Here is a 16,553-nt window from a genome sequence, read left to right as displayed (position 1 = left end):
GACACACACGAAGGTGAGGCACAGAGCTCAGGTCCCTGTGCAGTAGCACCAGCTCAACAACTGCAGCTCCTGGAGGGGCAGCAGGGCCAACAAGTCCTGCTCCAGCTCTGTCGCCATCTCCCCACTGCGCCTTTGGCAACCTCCTCTCCCCCGTGCTGGTGACAGCAGTGACAGCGCCCATCCATGAAAGCCCAGGAGTGCTTGCTGCAGGCTCAGCACTGTGGCCACTGTATGAAGACAGCTCTGGGTCTCAGGGCTGTCAGTCCATTAGGCCGGCAGCCGGACTGGTTGATGCCAGACTTGTCCCAGTGCTGCAGGGGAAGGCTCTGGTTCTGCAATCAGCCCTGCACAGGCAGCACCTGCAGGCTGCAGAAGTGCTTGGACCTCCCCCCTCCCAGCCTCACTGTGGGGCTCTGACAACCCAGTGGGTTGTAGGCACGAGTTGAGGGAAGAGTTGCATGCATGCATGTACATGTAAACCTAAACCACCTGAAGGCACCAGAAAGGCACAACCCAAAAAAGGGGAGGGAAAAAAAAAAAGAATGAGAGATGGAAAGAAGGGGTGGGGGGTGGAAGGGACAGAGAAACCATGCATGACATTTTGGTGGTTTACACAATGGGAAAAAGGAAAAGAAAAGCAAGCTGGAATAGAGTGTTGTAATTAAATTACAAATGGGAAAGGAATACAAAGCCCACTACAGAACCACAGTGGACGCAGAGGGTGTTTTTCCCTTGGTGGGGACCAAGGGACAGCCACGTATCCCTCGCTTCTCGGCTGTTTTTAAATTCCGCATAAAAAGATCCCCGACACATCATGCGTAGAGTCACCACATGGCTTGGTTGGCAGCTTTTAGCTTAAAAATGTACATCCAGGCAGTCAACATACAAATATTTACAAATGTTTACAAATGTACAAAACTAAACAGCACGTAAACCAAGTGCACTGGCCCCAGGGAGCTACAGTGCGAAAATCAAAGAGAAACCAACCGATGGCATTTGATGCAGAGGGGAAGGCATACACACAAATCAAGATGCCTTTGGCAAACAGGAATTGGTCTTGCTTCCCCCCCAAGCCCTGTGCTGGAGAATTTGGTATCATGCCCCTCACTTGCACAGAAACAAGCCTGGTCCATGTGGCAAGTTGTCTCTCCTGGGGAAGTCAGGGGGTCTTGGAGCATCTTTCTGAGGGCAGTTCTCAGCCTTTACCACACGTACACAATTTATCTCGCACACGCAATTCTAAAAACAGGATCTGAAGCCTTTTTCCTCTTTGATCCAATGGAGCAGGAAGGGGAGGGGGGCAAGAAAAAAAAATCAAACCTATTTCAGGCACATTCTCAGGCCAAAACAAGCCCAAAATAGATTTTTTTGGGGGGCGGGGGGGGTTGTGTGTGTGTGTGTGTGTATAATCTGCACTAGGGGGAAGAAAGACAAATAAACAAGCCACCAACTCCCCAAACCAGGCAGCGATTATTTCAGGATTGGTTTGCGAGGCTCATGGGCAACAGGCATCGCAGCAGAAACCATCCTCTCTTGCTCATTTATACGGAGGTTGAGTCTGCCAAGTTGTTGAGGCCCCAGACTTCTTTGCTGAATCAACCCTCTCTCATGGTGCAACCTTTTTTTCCCCCCCCTATCGATAGGAAAACATCAATACAAACAGCTTGTCTGCTTTCCCCCTGGCTCCTGCAGCCATGGCAGCCAGGCTGAACTCAGTGAGATTAGCCCACCCTGCCAGCTGGACTCCACCTTCCCCAGGGAGAGGAATGTAAAAAAGGAACCACGACGCACAATCCATTTCTTGAAACCCACTTTGTATTCTAGCTGCCATCAGTGACACGAGTGCAGAGGGATTTTTAAACGTAGGGGTGGAGATGGTCAAAGCAGCCAAGATGGGCACGAGTCCCCTATGCTCTTCTGAGCTCCTGCACCACCATTTTCAGCCAAGATCAGCCAGCCAGCTAGAACCCAAAAAAATCCCTCTGTGCTCCCTTCCTCTTAAAACAGGGCAGGCAGTGTGGACAATGCAATATTCTGGGCCACCCCCCACAAGTCTTTCCCTGCCCCAGAAGTGTCCCACTCAGGCAAGCTGCATTTAGCTTGCTGAAATACCTGAGAGAGGCAATTCACTTCAATGTTGCACGCTGCAGGGACACAACCTCCCCCTGAGCTGTTGCCCTGCAAGGCTACCCACTGCAGGGTCTGGCATGTGATACCTTTGGGGGCTTTCATACCACTAGACATGCTGCTGCGCCCAGAGCCATTTCCCTAGCCAGCTGCCGTGAGCTCCAGAGCCCCAAAGCAAGCCCAGGACAGCTGCACCAGCTTGCCAAGCAGGGAGCCCATCCCAGACCCTGCTCTGTTCCTCCTCCTGCCAGGGTGGGAAGGCAGGTTTTGGCCTCCTGCAACAGGCTCTCATAGACCTGAGCTAAGGCAGTACCATACTACTGACCTGGCTGGGCCCATGCCACAGCAGCTGGTGATGTTGCTAGCATCACACCAGTCTGAGGCTCCTTTGCCTGCCCAGCTTGAGAGCATCAGGACGCCAGCCGTTGCTGCTCAGGACACACCGTGTTTCGGCTCTGGTTCAGCCGTGCAGCAGGGAGCTGCCCGCTGTTGTGCCAAAATGCCAGGGAGTCTATGCTGCCCCAGATCTGAGCAGCTCCCTGCCCCGACTGAGCCCCTGCTGCTAGCAACGAGTCGCATGTCAGCACCTGATCCGCTCAGCGGTGGCCAGATCCTCAGTGCGAGGTCAGGGCATGTGGGGCAGGGCAGCTCAGCCTGCGCTCGTCTTGCTCTGCCTACCGCTCCAAGGCTGCGCTCGCTGCTACTTGGAGACTAGAGATAAAAATCCAACACATTTGAACCCAGGCCGAGGCTTCCTGTGCCCCGGAGGTTACACGAACAGCCAGCGATAAGATAATGTGCAGAGCGTCCAGGCAGCATGAGGGCGACACACAGGCTCGCACCCCTTCCGTTCCCTGCCAGCAATGGGGCTCAAATCAGGGCTGAGTCTAAACCCGCTGGACCTCTCAGCCCATGCCTAGGCCCAAATACCAGCAGCAAAACCTGAGGCAACACAGATTGCTGCTCCACTCCCAGGCAAGCAGCATCTTGTTTCAAGCCTCCCCCCACCCTGGTGGCCATTTTCACAGCCTGACTGTACTGGAGGAGCTGACTGGATCCCAGCTTGACCCTTTGGGCTAGACAAGTAGACAAGGGGGCATCTTGCAGGCCCAGCACCCAGCTGCTAGGTCTCTGGGTATAGCAGGAGCAGGGGGCTGAGGAATCCCCTTGAGCAGCACAGACCTGTGGAGCTGGGCTGTACCGGAGCACAGGGTTGTCCAGAGCACAGCCGGGCTGGCCTGGCCATGATGCCCCCAGGCAAGGCAAGCAGGATGAGGTGCCAAGGGCAGGCCTGGCTCCTGGTCCCAACTGTTATGCATTAAGAGGGCTCTGGCCCAAAAGTCCAAATGCCCTCCCAACACAGCCTCTGTGAGCACCCCAGTCCTACCGGGCACGTAGGTGGCCCAACCACCTCCGCATCCCCGGCACGGCTCCAGCAGCCTCTGCTTCACATCCATGGTAACCCTGAGAAGGCAAGGATGGAGGCTCCATGGAAGGTGTCCGGGCTGGAGCTCCCAAGGAGCAGGTTCTCCACGGCAGGGCTGGGGTCAGGAAGGTGCCTGTGCCGTGGACCGGCCTTGGCAGGCAGAGTTGGCTGTGGGGGAGTGAGAGTTCACGCCTGCCGGGAGGTTGGAGTGTGCGTTGGTGCTGAGGGCATAGTCGGCCGGCTGCAAGGGAGACAGACAGACAGACAGTTAGCCAGCGCCAAGGGGCCCAGCTACACTAGCCCCATGCAGAAGGACAGGTCAGCCTAGCCAGGCCATGGGCATAGCTTGGGAGCTTCCAACAGCCCCAGCTCTATCCCACACATCCTGGGCCTCTGGAAAGGTGATGGCTGGGCAGCACAGGAGGCAAGAAGAACCCACCATGCAGCAGGACTTGGATCAGGGTCTGCACTGTCCTACAGTAATTACATAGCCAACAGGCAGCCTCCCCCTGGCACTCAGCTGGGAAACGCATCCGAGGGTGGCCCACTGGACCCAGACCCAGTCTAGGCAAAGACTGAGGCAGGCGCAGGAGAAGCACAAAGCAGGCGGGACAGAGCTGGCCTTACATGTCGCCGGAAGAGCCGCTGCAACAGGCTGCGCTTGGGGGGCTCAGGAAGCTGCTTCCAGTCCAGGTCTGGGGAGCGCATCCCGTTTGGTCCAAATACATTCAGGTCCTTGAAGCACTCAGTTTCAATCATCTGGGGGAGAAGATGGAGGCAATGTTCAGCGCAGGCCCCAGGACTAGACTGAATAGGAGCACTGGGACCTGGCACCTTGGCAGCAGGGCTCTGGTCTCTAACAGGTCAGGGTGAAGGTGCCAGCTGGTCTGATGCACTGGGAAGAGCCTTGCACGTGGGTACCCCCACCCCGACCGAGAACCCAGAGGCCAGGTGCACAGGAGCCAACCTGGCTGCCTCCCTGGTCACAGAGCAGCATTGGCCCCAGGCTGTATCCCACCATCTGTGTCCCCAGGCAAGCTGAGAAGGTGCAGAGCAGATGTTGGCATCAAGGTCCACCCCAGCTCTGGCTGAAGCAGCCTTGATATCCCCAGTTTGGCTTCTAGACGGGCATGGGGAACCACTGCAGACCATGCTGAGGCATTGCATTGGCCAGGATGCAGGCTGCTGCGAGTCTCCTGCTGCTCCATCGGGGGGCAGACAGTGCAAGGCATCAGGGCGTTGTTACCCCCCTGATGGCAGTCTGCTAGGCTCGAACCCAGCCCCACTGAGCAGCCCACAAGAGCAGGGGCCCAGGTGGAGGTTGCCCTCCCCATCTGTGCCCACGTCGTGGCCAGGGCGAAGCAGCCCAATGCTGGAGGGGCCTGACAGGGTGCGCACAGCCCAGTACCTCGTTCTGCCAAGGGATGGAGACACTGCCAGTGGCAAACTTGGCATAGAAGTCATTGTCTGTCTGGTCCAAGTTGACGCCCTTGACAGTTGAGAATTGCTCGATGTCCAGCACGTCCTTGCAGTACACAGCCCGAGGCTGCGGCAAACCAAGATACAGCTTAGCCCACAGCTCAGCTCCAGCCCCAGTCCTTTAGACCCTGGCCAAGGGTAGCCCGTCCAACCTCCTGCCCTGCAGCCAGCATGGCCAGAACAGCCCCACAATCGTTATCCTGCCATGGCCCAGCCTTACATCTGGCACAAATGATGGCTTCATGACCCCAGCCTCCAGGCGCTTGAAGTTGATGGTCCTGAAGAAAGGGTGCTGCTTGACCTCAGCTGCCCTGCTCTCCCCACAGCCCAGCCGCTGCTTGGGGTCCTTGGCCAGGAGCTGGGGAGACGGACCAAGAAAACACGGTCACCCAGGGGAGAGGCCAGCAGGAAGCTCGGTGGCATAGGCTGCAAAGAGCAGGCAGGGGCTTCCCCAGGTGCCTTGTGCCCCACAGGCAGCCCCAGCACTGGCAGGGGGTCAGCAAGGGGCCTGCTGGTGGTCGTGAAGGCTCCAAAGCAATGGGCCCCAAGGGCCAGGTGCTGCAATAACACATGCAGATGCAGCCCTTGCTTCCCACTGCTCACACCAGCAGGACCCTAGCTCTGTCCCCTCTCCCCATGTTGCCCCAGCTAGGATCCTTCCCCTCCTGTCAACACTCTCCACCCAAAAGGGTAACAGCGCCATTTGCATCTGAGTGAGCAGCAGCAGTGATGCAGGAGCCCTGGGCCCTGCTGTGCTGCATGGCTGGGGACCCCTTAGCCCCATGGAGCCCCAGAGGTGGTCACTCCTGGCATGCAGCACAACACCCCCGCTGCTCTCTCCGTGTGCCCAGCCCTGCCCGAGGGCCCAGGCATTGCTGGCAGGGGCCAGCCAGGCAGGGCACTCACCGCTTTGCAGATGGCCTTGGTGTCCTCGCTGAACTTGTCTGAGTAGAGCTCCTGCTCTTCCCGCACCCGCTTCTCCACTTCCTCCCGTTTCACCCGCTCCTTGCGGGCTCGGAAGGGTGACTGCCCCTCGATCATCTCAAAGACCAGGCAGCCCAGCCCCCACCAGTCAGGGCTGAAGGTATAGCGCTCATTGTTGATCACCTCTGGGGCTGCAGGGAGCACAGTGGGGGAGCCCCCAGGTGCACCCCATTAAAAACCAGGTACTGACTTGGAGCCAGTTCCCAGTCTAGGCTGCCACCAGTCTGATACAACCCAGATATCAAAGCTGCTTCCCCCCAGATGCCAACCCCTGGCCCAGTGCTGCAGATCCCAGCTCCCCCAGAGCCCTCTTCACCCACGTCAGCACTCACCCATATAGCCGACGGTCCCAACCCGGCCCCGGATTGTCTCGCCCTCTGGGATCTTGATGGCCAGCCCCAGATCTGAGATCCTGATATGACCTGCAGCAGGACAGGGAAGATAATCAGAGGAGCTCAGCAGGAAGATGCTTGGCCTGGCCTCACACCAAGCTCCTGCCCTGTCCGGGGTCTTAGCACACGCGCCTCCATGCAGCATGTGGCCTGCTGGGAAGATACAGGTGGGGCTGCCATAGCCAGGAGCAGAGGAATGTCAGAGATGGGGACAAGGAAACAGCCTCTCTACTCCAAGGGGGCACAGACACCCATCAGCACCAAATGTGGCTGTGCTCGGGGTGGGAGTACAGCACTGAGCATAACCATGGAGCAGAAAGGCAGGGCCTCCCAGGACAGAGCAGACAGGGCCTGCTTCACAGGCTGTCCTGGAAGCTGTCCCTACCTGTCCCATAGCCCCTACAGGGATCCAGACCATCCTCCTGCACTAGGGGCCTAAATCCCACAGGCCTGTCAGCCTCAGTGCCCAGCAGCTTTCCCCTGCACTGCTGAAGGCCTGTGATGTGGGAACCACTTGGCATAGGTCTTCAAGCTGCCCATGTCCTGCATCCCTGACAGCACATGCTCTGCTGAGCCCCTGCCAGACACACTCATTGCAGCTCCTCCAGGGCGAGGGGGATCCACCAGGGTAGGAGGGCATGCGTCACTAACTACCAACAGCGTCAGGATCTAGGGCTCACACCCCACCAGCCTCCAAGCTCGGGTCGGTGCTCTCCACTCACCGTCGTCATCCAGCAGGATGTTCTCTGGTTTCAAGTCCCTGCAAAGGGAGAGACAACGTGGCTCAGTGCAGGGCACCTGCAGCCTGGGCCTGCTGGGGCAGCACTGGTAGATGAAGACATGCAGGCCTGAGGTCTACAGCATCCGTGGCCTCCCAGCTCTTTTCCACTGAGCCGGAGCTGGACATCTCCATGCACACAGCTGCTTGGTAGCCACAGGCTGCAGCCCCAGGCCAGGCAGACCCCTACCATGCAGCCTGCCAGCAGCTCTCCCAGAGGAGCGACTTCCAGGTCCCTTCCCCCTCCCAAGGGTGTCCTGGCAGGGCATGATCCCATCTCCCCTGCCCCCCTCCAGGATCAGAGGAGGCATCCCCCTTGCTCAGGCTGGTTTGTGGAGGCCCCCAGCCCCACTCACCGGTACACAATGCCCTCCTGGTGCAGGTGCTGGAGACCACAGCAGATCTCAGCAGCGTAGAAGATGACGCGCTCGTCATCGAAACCGGGGTTGCCCATGTTGTAGATGTGGAACTTGAGGTCGCCACCGTTCATTATGGTCAGCACCAGGCACAGCGCGTCCTTCGTCTCGTAGGCATAAGCCAGGCTCACCTGCAGGAGCCCCCCACCCTAGAGGGATCAGGGCCGGCCCTGCAGGGCCACTGCCAGCTCCCTACTCCCACACCAGCAGCAGCCAGAGAGCACTGGGGAGCTCAGTTCTAGCCAGCCTCTGCCCATGCAGGAGCACCAGGGGGTTTATGACCTGCTAGTGCCCAGTGGAGATTTGGGATAGAGGCTCCTGCACAGGACCCAACCCCTGGGCCCAAGGCCACGGGGGCTGGGAGCAGCAGCAACAGGCAGAATCACAGCTCAGGGTCCAGCAGGGTGACACACTCACCACAAACCGGCTGTTGACCTTCTCCAGGATCTGCTTCTCATTCAGGGCCATGGCTTCCCCCTTCCGCTTCTTGATCCGCTTCTTCTCCAGCTTCTTGCAGGCATACATCTTCCCCGTAGCCCGTACCTGGCAGGCACACACCTGGGGGTGTGGACACCACATGGCCTGAGACCCCCCTCAGAGCAGCCCATCCCCCTGCAGGGGAGCGGGGCCACAGACATGACCACAGCCTGGAGGTCAAGTTCTCTCCTGGTGCCCAGAGCTAGGCTGAGTCAGAGGGGACAGTGGGAACAGGCTTCCCCCAGGGCCCATGGGAAGGCCAGGCCAGAAGCAGAGGGACTGAACAAGCCACTCCAGTTTGCTTCACACCGCTCTGTACTCAGGGCACAAAATCAAGCCGCTCATTTTTTGGTCACACTGCCACGGGTAGCCCCAATACCAGCACTCTACAACAGGGACCCTGCCCTATGCCTAGCCTGCAGGACCAGCAGCCCTGCCCTTGTGCCCATCGCTCAGCTGCAGGACTCTGGACACTGCGGCCCTGACACATTACAGCGTAGGACAGTGAGCCCCGGCACAGCCCCAACACCCCTCCAGATGCACACCCCTACCTCTCCAAAGCCCCCTTTGCCGAGGATGCGGTACTGCCGAAAAGTATCCTTGGTGACCGACTGCCTGCAGCAACAGAAGTACAGAGCTCAAGTCAGCCCTGCTTGAGCTCAGCCCCAGGAGGGAGGCAGGGTAGAGGTTGCCAGCTCGCTCACCTTTCCAGGTACTTCCACTGCAGGAACCGGTCAAAGTACATGCTGCCCAGGAAGTCAGTAAATGGGCCTCGGCTCAGGTACTCATGCAAGGGCCTGGGGGAAGAAGAGGCTATTAACACTGCTCTCCCAGCACCCTCTCCACCCTCACAGGCAGGCTACAGGAGAGCATGCAGGCCCCCTCCATGAAGGCAGAGTGGTGGGGAAGGCAGCAGGGGCTGGTACTCACTGCAGACAGCTGCTAAAGAGGTCTTTGCAGGGGCTCTTCTGCAGATTCTCCAAGCACTGGCTGATGTGGGCCTGGCTGATTTCCGGCAGGTAGTCTGGAGACTGCAGGGGCAGAGGACAGTGCTGCAGGCATGAGGGCTGGCAGGTCTGGGCTGCCTCTGCAGCTACCCTGTCCGCAAGCTGGGCTCCTCCACTGCAAGCCCCTAGCCCAGTCCTGGGCTCCACGCACTCAGTCCGGTGCAAGCAGCAGTGCCCTGGGATGCAAACCTGCACCTCTGCAATGCTGCCAGCAAGGGGCACCCTCCCCTTGCTGAGTGCCGGCCTCTGGGCTGCTACCGCCCCCACCACCCCAACGGTGGCTCACCTCTGTGCTGAAGAACTGGCGGATGACCTCCTCACCCATCTCTTTGCGTTTCTCATCTGGGAACAGCTCATAGTCAGTCTAGGCAGGACACAGAGAGGACATCAACACCGAGCCCGGCAGGGCAGCCTCATTTACCATGGGTCTCTGCCCACCGCATGCATGCATGGGACAAGGAGGACGGAGACCACAGGATGTGCCTGCCTTTCTTCCTCTCCCTCATCTCTGGACTGCAGCCCTCAGGACTGTCTCTCTGTACAGTGCCTAGCACAATGGGGTCCTCTTTTGGGATATGGCCTGCAGGACAGTCCTGGACACCCATGCCTGGCCTCCCAGTCCTGCTCTGCTCCTGCCTCCTCAGACCCCTTGCACTTCCCCCTCTGCTTTCCTCCCTTATTCCCACCTCCCCGCTTCTCCCTTATTCCCGCTCTCCCCCAGACAGAGCCAAGCTCTGCAGCTATGCAAGTCCAACCCATACTGGTGGTTTGGAACGTGGCTGGGCACTAGGAGACTGAGAAACACGAGCGACTCGGGAGCAAGGCTCAGCTGTAGGCAAGGGGCTAATTTGCCTGGCACAGGGTGACACAGCGGAAGTGGGCATGAAGCCAGCATAGTGCCCAGGCCCTGATGGAAGGCAGCAGCGAAAGGCACAGCAGGGAGCAGGTGCTGTAGTGACCTCCTCCGCCAGCACAGCAGTGAGGAGCTCTCAGGCTGCCCTCGTTCTCAGGGCTCGGGTGACATCTGTGCTTTCCTTCACTGTTTCTCATGGCCATTGTCCAGCGGCCTCTAAGCTGGCTGGAATGTCCACTGTCCCCTGGGAGGATAAGGACCTCCCTGCGCCAGCCCTGCATGCTGGAGCGTGGCTGGGCAGGCTGCCCTCTGGGGCCCAGTGTTTTGGGGAGCTGGAGGAGGGGGGTGATGGGATGCAAAACACCCTGTACCCAGCTGCCAGGGCCAGCCAGGGTCATCTCCAAGTGCAATTAGACCCTAGGCTCCTGCCCATGTTCAGGAGCTGGCTGGCACAACATCCCCATGCTCCCCAGGACAGGGCTGTCTCTGGCACAGACATTGGAGAGCCCAGGGAAGTGGGGTGTTTGCACAGCTCTGTGCTCCAAGCCCCTTCCCCACCTCCCAGAGAGCACACCGGGCCCAGAACCACCTGGCACAGCATAACCATCACCCCTGACAAGACAGGACCAGGCAAAGCCAGTATCTCGGGCATACGGGTGCTGCTTCTCCTGGCCTACATGCCCAGCTCCCAAGCGTAGCTGGAGCAAGCCCAAAGTCAGAGCAGGGACTGAACAGCAGAGAATGGATGGGGTTATTGGCACGGGGGTCAGCCAATGTGTGTGACGACACTTCCCCAGTTTACTGCAGCAAGTCAGAGTGACCTGTAGTGACCCTTGCTGGGCTGCCAGGGGCTCTCCCTGCCTCTCCTTGGGCTCAAGCCAGGCATCTCCCGTGCTGGCTGCTCAAACCAAGGCATGAGTCAACACATGGGTGCCCAGGGGGCAACAAGCCACTAGCTGCATCAGCACAGGGGTGTTTGCTGTGTATGCAACACAGAAGTGACCAAAGGTTGGGGACTGCAGCACAGTTCACTCTCGCCGGCCTCAGCAAGCAAACACACAGAGCCGGGCCAAAGGGCTCAGGCCTTATCCCAGACCATTACAATAGGAACCCACAGCTTTCACACTTGTTCACAGTCATTTTTTCCTGTCCATGCATCCTCTTCTAACACCGCCACTGCCTTGGTACACAGCTGTGTTTGCTGCACAGACTGTTCTAAGACCTCTGAACACAGGGACTGCCATCAGCAGCACCCAGCTAATTTTTACCACAGGCCCAGTGTGAAAAAGGAGAGGCTCCCTCTGCAGCAGTCCAGACCCTGTGCCATGGGGGATGAGAGAGACTGAATTGGCTGCTGGGTGCAACAGGGGGAAAATTTCCCCAGGATTTCAAGTGAAAATTCTCTATTCATGTCTCAGTGTATCGGAAAGGAGACCGATCCCCCAGGAAGTGGAACCAGATGCTGGGCACATGTTTGCAAGATTAAAACCGGCATCTTGAAGGGCAAAAAGCAAGGAGCCCAGCTCTTTGGCTTCTGGCACTTGCCAGACCCCACCAAGCCCAAACCCACCTTGGCTAGGGAGCTTTATTTACTTAAATGGCCAAAAAAGCCTCGTTGTGAAGAATCTTCCACAAGCTCAAGCTTCCTGGCACAACCCAGGGACTGCTTCCCAGGCATGTGTTTCCCATTAAGCATGACCAGCTTGCTCGCTGCCACTCCGATGAGCCAAGACCAGGCTAAAACTAAAAGCTGAACGTGTTGGTAGATGGGCTGCAGTTGCTGGCAGCGCTGGCGGCACACACGCAGCCTCCCCAGCCCACAGCGGCAGGGTCCAGAACGCTCCTCTAGACTCGGAGGACCCAACGCTGCCCCGTTACATAAACGATTGGCTAATGGGAAACACAGACCACTTCACGAGGCTTACGCTTTCTGGTCAGCAGCATCTGCAACTGCCTCCTGGCATCGCAGCCACCTCACAGCAGATGCACGTGGATTTGGGGGCAGGATTTCAAGTGAGCTACTGAAAAGAAGCCCTAAGCCTCTGGCATGACCGGGAGCAAAGCCTAGTGCTGCCGGAGCCATCCAGCCCCAGGAAACACTGGGAGGAGGGAGAAAGCCCTCTGGAAAACACTCGGATATTATTTCACAAGAAGGGCTGACTTTAAGTTCCACGTCATCCGGATGGAATTTTTGCACCATTGCCTTCGAGAGGGCCGGGAGACGGGCTCTCCAGCCCACCCCACCCCCACCACGAGCGCTAAGGCCAGGCTTTAGCCATTTCATTCCCTCCTATGCCTAAGGAGCTGCCTCTCCACCACAGCCCCCTAAGAAGCCAGCAGCAGGGGGAGGCAGGTGGTAAGCGACCTGCTCTCTCCCATGCAAGAGCCCAGCAGTCCAAAGTCAGCACCTCTTGCTAGGCTAATATTTACAAAGCTTCCCCTTGGATTTTAATAGCAAATGAGCAGATCTGATTCTTCCTCCAGAGTTGAGAGTCAGCTCTCCTGCCCAAAGCCCTGGTTACAGGCCGTGCCCAGCTGCCAGCACGTAAACAGCCCCGACAGTCTTGCAGACCTGAGCACACGTGGCCTTAGTGCAGAAATCCTGGGGCCAGCCCCAAAGGTCCTCCTTCAGCCTCCTATCCCTAGAGCAAGGCATGGAGCTCCCTATGCCCTGTTGTGAAGCCCTTGGGGCTGTGTCACTGCTCAGGTGCCCCAGGACCTTCCAGGTGGCCAGTCCATCAAGGAGCTACAAGGGGACAGGCAAAGGACTCTGTCCCACTGCATGTGTCCGAGACCTCCCAGTTCCACCCGGAAAGCAGCATAAACCCTGCCTAAAGATTTGCCTGGCACTGCAGCCTGTGCTGCATCCTCCCAACTTGCACTGCCCCTCCCTTCCCTCCCAGTCCCCTGGGGGACGTATGGACTGGCTAATATTAGTGCAGGACTTTGAATGCTGCCCCAGGCTAAAGTTAGCAACTGCTGTCAGTCAGGGCAACCCACCTGGTCCTGAAGCAAATCCAGCTCCCTGAACTGCAACCATCGATGCTAAGCTAATGCATACCCCCTTCCTGCCTTGCCAACCCCCTGCCCACCCCTGGGGATTCCTGCCATAACCCAAGTGACCCAGTCCCTGCACGGGCAGCGAGAGCATCCTTACTTACCACAATGTCCAGGAAGCGGATGCAGCGCAGCAGCTCAGGCCGGGTCTCGCAGAACTGACGGAAAAGCAGTCTGCCGATGGGCTGCTTCTCGCACAGGCTGCTGTAGTCCTTCTCTGCAAGAGAGCCCAGGAGGGGATGAGACAGGAGTGTGGCCCTGAGGTCCCATTCACCATAGCCGTGTTGGCATCTGCACAGATCTCATCCCACAAGGGGACGATCTTAGAGACTGATGGTCCTCCCAACACTCAATCCCCCATGCCCTGAGCCCCCAGCAATCCCTGCTAGCTGCTCAGACCCGACTCAGCCCTTGCCATGTGCCACCCAGGGGAATGGATCTCTCCCCAGTGCACTTCTGGCTACTACCCTGCAGGTCACCTTTGGTACCAGGAGAGACCACAGGGCCAAGGGCTTTATTTTCAGCCAGCAACAGCAGGCCAAGAGCAAGGGAACGGGCAGTGGGTTCAACTGCTCTGGGTGGACAGGCCCTGGTGATGGGCACAAGGCTCCTCCCTAGTGCAGGGCTGCACAGAGTCCCTGGCAGATTGGTGCCCGATATATCTGCAGCAAAGGCCTGTTGGCTACGGCAGGGCTTCTGCAGCTAGAAGGGCTCTGAGCCTGCATGTCATACCACAAGGGATCATTTGCACTGGAAAAGGCCTGGGTAGGTGAGAGCCGAGTGCCAGCTTGAACACCTGCAGCTCAACAGCAGTCTCCTGCTGCCTGCACAGGGCTCTGTGGGGGGCCCGCTCCCTGCTGCAGAGGGACAGCTTCCTGGGGGCTTGGCTGGGCCTGTCCATTAGGTCAGGCCTTACGGCTGCTCACTCCTTCCCTAGTGTGCGTGTGTGACCAGCCGGGGCTGCCCATTCTCACGCCTCCCTCCCGGGCAGTTTTAAAGGGTGCTCAGCCCCGTGCTGGGCCCAGCTGCAAACCACGAATTCCAGGAGAAACCCCCAAGCAGCTGTGGTCTGCACTCTTCAGTGCACCAAAGCCTGGCTCAGCTGCTTCCCCCAGTTCCTCTCCTGCTGCCGAGCAGGAAACCACCTCCCTCTGGCCCCCGTACCCCTCCATAGCTGCATTCCCAGGCCTTGTAAGCCCGCCTGCACACTGGGCTCACAGCATGGGTCCCAGTGGAACAGACGGCCCAGCACACACTAGGGGAAGAGGCACTGACAGCTGCTAGGAGCACAGGAGAAGGCCCAAATTATCTCCTACTCTGCTTCCTCCCCGAGAGCCCCTGCCTGGCACCTGGTCCCCAAAACCCAAGAGCTGGGAGCGTGCCTGCCCTCTGACATGCGGTACATGCTACCTCAAACCTAGGCACAATCCAGAACCCCACCTGTCCAAGGGGAGCCTGTATCCTTGGGAGACCCCCGGTGAAGGGAGCAACCTTGCCAGCAGTGGGGGACCCACCTCCTGATGCCCTGTTCCACCTTTCTCAGGCCTCAAATGAGCATCGCTCCTCTAGGCTGGCAGTAAACATCGCAGGCTTTGCTGCTGAAAGTCAGAGCAGAGCACAGTGCTGCACAGGCTCCTGGCCTCTCTTGGGCTGGAGAAGGCAACAAGCCTGCCGAGTGTCTACCGAGCCAGGCAGGAAGCAGTACGAGGGCAGAAGGCTGCGGCAGCCTGGCACGCTCTCCTCACATGCTCCACTCCCTGCCCGTAGGCTCCAGCACGCAAGCTGGCTGCCGTCACCGCACGCCCAGGCTCTGCACCAGGCAGGTTCTGCCAGTTCTTGCACCACTGCTCCTATGCCCCGTGTCAGGCCGTACGTGCCGGAGCCGCTGGGCATGGGACAGGCTGCATGACTTACCGAGGCCCTTCCGGAGCTCGTCACACTGGCTGATGTGTGGGAACCGCAGGATCTCTTTCCATTTCTTGCTCCTGCCTTTCCGCTTACCTCCGCCTCCTGCCGGGAGAGAGTGGGAGGTAAAGTGACTCAGGAGGCATCATCACGCATGACTCCAGCCTTGGCACAAGGGGCAGGGGGCTTTGTGGGGCCCAAGCACTCGGGACACTCATACCATCGCAACAGCAATGCTTCCCCCTCCAACTGGGGCTTCAACCCCCTGAGCAAGTTGTGAGGAACCCCAATACCAGGAAAGCCAGAAGCAGGGAGGAGAGGCTTGCCCAAGGGCTGACAGGCCAGCAGGGCTGAGCTGGGCATAGCACCCAGCCTCCCACACTGGTGGGAGGGAAGAGACAGTGCCCACCGCCTCCTGCCATCAATTTTGCCACTTCCCTGGGAGAAGAGCCACATGCCCAGCCTGCCACGCTCCAGCCTGGTGTTGTGAGGCTAAGCCCAGGTACTAAAACACACTAACAAGTGACTGACATTACCCCCAGGAGCTGGAGGCAACATTTGTGCTTTCACAAGCAGGCATGCCCTTCCAACAGCACCAACACCACGGGGCAGGCTGCCGGCCAGGCTGACTTCCCAACCCAACTCGGAGGCGGGCTGCAGGGGCCACAACGGGTCTTCCTTGCAGGAGCTGATCTGGGGGAGGGCTCGTGCTTCCTCCCAGAACAATGCCCTGTCCTCCGCTCTAGCCTGCTCGCAGGCATCTGGTTTCCTTATCTCTCTGCTGAGTTTATTGTTCCTAGTGCCATTCCCTGCAAAAACAGCAGTCCCGGGACATGCTGGCAGCTATCACCCCTGATTGGCAAGGGACGCATGCCCTTGCCTTGCAGGCTGTCCAGCGGGAGCGCATGCAATCAGGGGGACCCTGCACACATCTGGAAGAGGCAAGGGGATCAAAATCCCAGCAGCCACTGGGGCTTCAGGCAACAAGAGATCATTTAAAGGCTTCTGTGGATTTACACACACATACTTTGCTTATGAAGTAACCCCTGTAGGGACCTGACATCAGCATTCATTCCAGTGGCTCGGAGCTGGTCGGCCGCCAATAACAATCTCGGCTGTTGACCAGCTGCCACCCCCCAGCCCTGTTACGTCAAGGTGAGCCGACAGGAAGCCAGGACCCGGCTTGGATGCTGCACGGCAGCGCTGCGGGGCCCCGGCCAAGCAGCCTGTCCTGAGGCCCTGGGAGGAGGGGGCCCAAGTTGTACTAAGTCCTCAAGGGAGTTGGCCAAGCAGAACTTCCTGCTGTAATCACCGCGCTTCCTCCTGCATGAATAGGCCAACGTCAGAGCCGGGGCTGGGCAGTACAGCAATGACCTGCAGGAGCCTTCCCTGAGTCCTGGCTTCCTCCACTAGAAACACGGCGGCAAAGGAGATCCTTGGTGTCTCTGCTTTTAAGGCAGCAAAGGCAAGGGGACAGGACACCACAGCTCCCACTTGGCTCACGCCTTTGCGGTTTAGGCTACAGACTCCTCCGTCTCCCTCCCAAGCAGCACAGCAGGGGTAAGAGTGCTCAGTATCGCTGCCTGGCTTTAATGCAGTCCACACACCAGCCTGAGTTCAAACAAGCCACAACACACAGCCGGGGTGGCTCA

At 58.6% G+C, this 16,553-nt stretch overlaps 1 protein-coding gene across 3 annotated transcripts in view; it reads right to left on the bottom strand.

Moving 5' to 3' along the window:
• Positions 1-819: 819 nt before the first annotated feature.
• Positions 820-16,553, bottom strand: part of LOC102573177 (G protein-coupled receptor kinase 5) — a 42,818-nt gene continuing 27,084 nt past the window's right edge. For 2 of the 3 annotated variants that reach the window (XM_059730672.1, XM_019491431.2), the window contains exons 2-16: positions 14,911-15,006; positions 13,101-13,213; positions 9,373-9,450; positions 9,010-9,110; positions 8,784-8,876; positions 8,631-8,694; positions 8,020-8,160; positions 7,543-7,751; positions 7,131-7,168; positions 6,349-6,438; positions 5,939-6,147; positions 5,253-5,390; positions 4,962-5,099; positions 4,181-4,312; positions 820-3,794 (exon numbers count right to left, since the gene is read on the bottom strand). In XM_059730672.1, coding sequence (XP_059586655.1) covers positions 3,675-3,794; positions 4,181-4,312; positions 4,962-5,099; positions 5,253-5,390; positions 5,939-6,147; positions 6,349-6,438; positions 7,131-7,168; positions 7,543-7,751; positions 8,020-8,160; positions 8,631-8,694; positions 8,784-8,876; positions 9,010-9,110; positions 9,373-9,450; positions 13,101-13,213; positions 14,911-15,006 — 1,760 coding nt within the window. In that variant the 3' untranslated portion in view covers positions 820-3,674. The remainder of the gene's footprint in view (positions 3,795-4,180; positions 4,313-4,961; positions 5,100-5,252; positions 5,391-5,938; positions 6,148-6,348; positions 6,439-7,130; positions 7,169-7,542; positions 7,752-8,019; positions 8,161-8,630; positions 8,695-8,783; positions 8,877-9,009; positions 9,111-9,372; positions 9,451-13,100; positions 13,214-14,910; positions 15,007-16,553) is intronic. The other variant, XM_014595298.3, reaches the window with a different exon arrangement.

This window comes from Alligator mississippiensis, chromosome 7, assembly GCF_030867095.1.
Source record: "Alligator mississippiensis isolate rAllMis1 chromosome 7, rAllMis1, whole genome shotgun sequence".
NCBI classification, from domain to species: Eukaryota; Metazoa; Chordata; order Crocodylia; family Alligatoridae; genus Alligator; species Alligator mississippiensis.
Note: the sequence above shows the minus strand (reverse complement) of the source record. Positions and strands in the feature narration are given on the sequence as shown.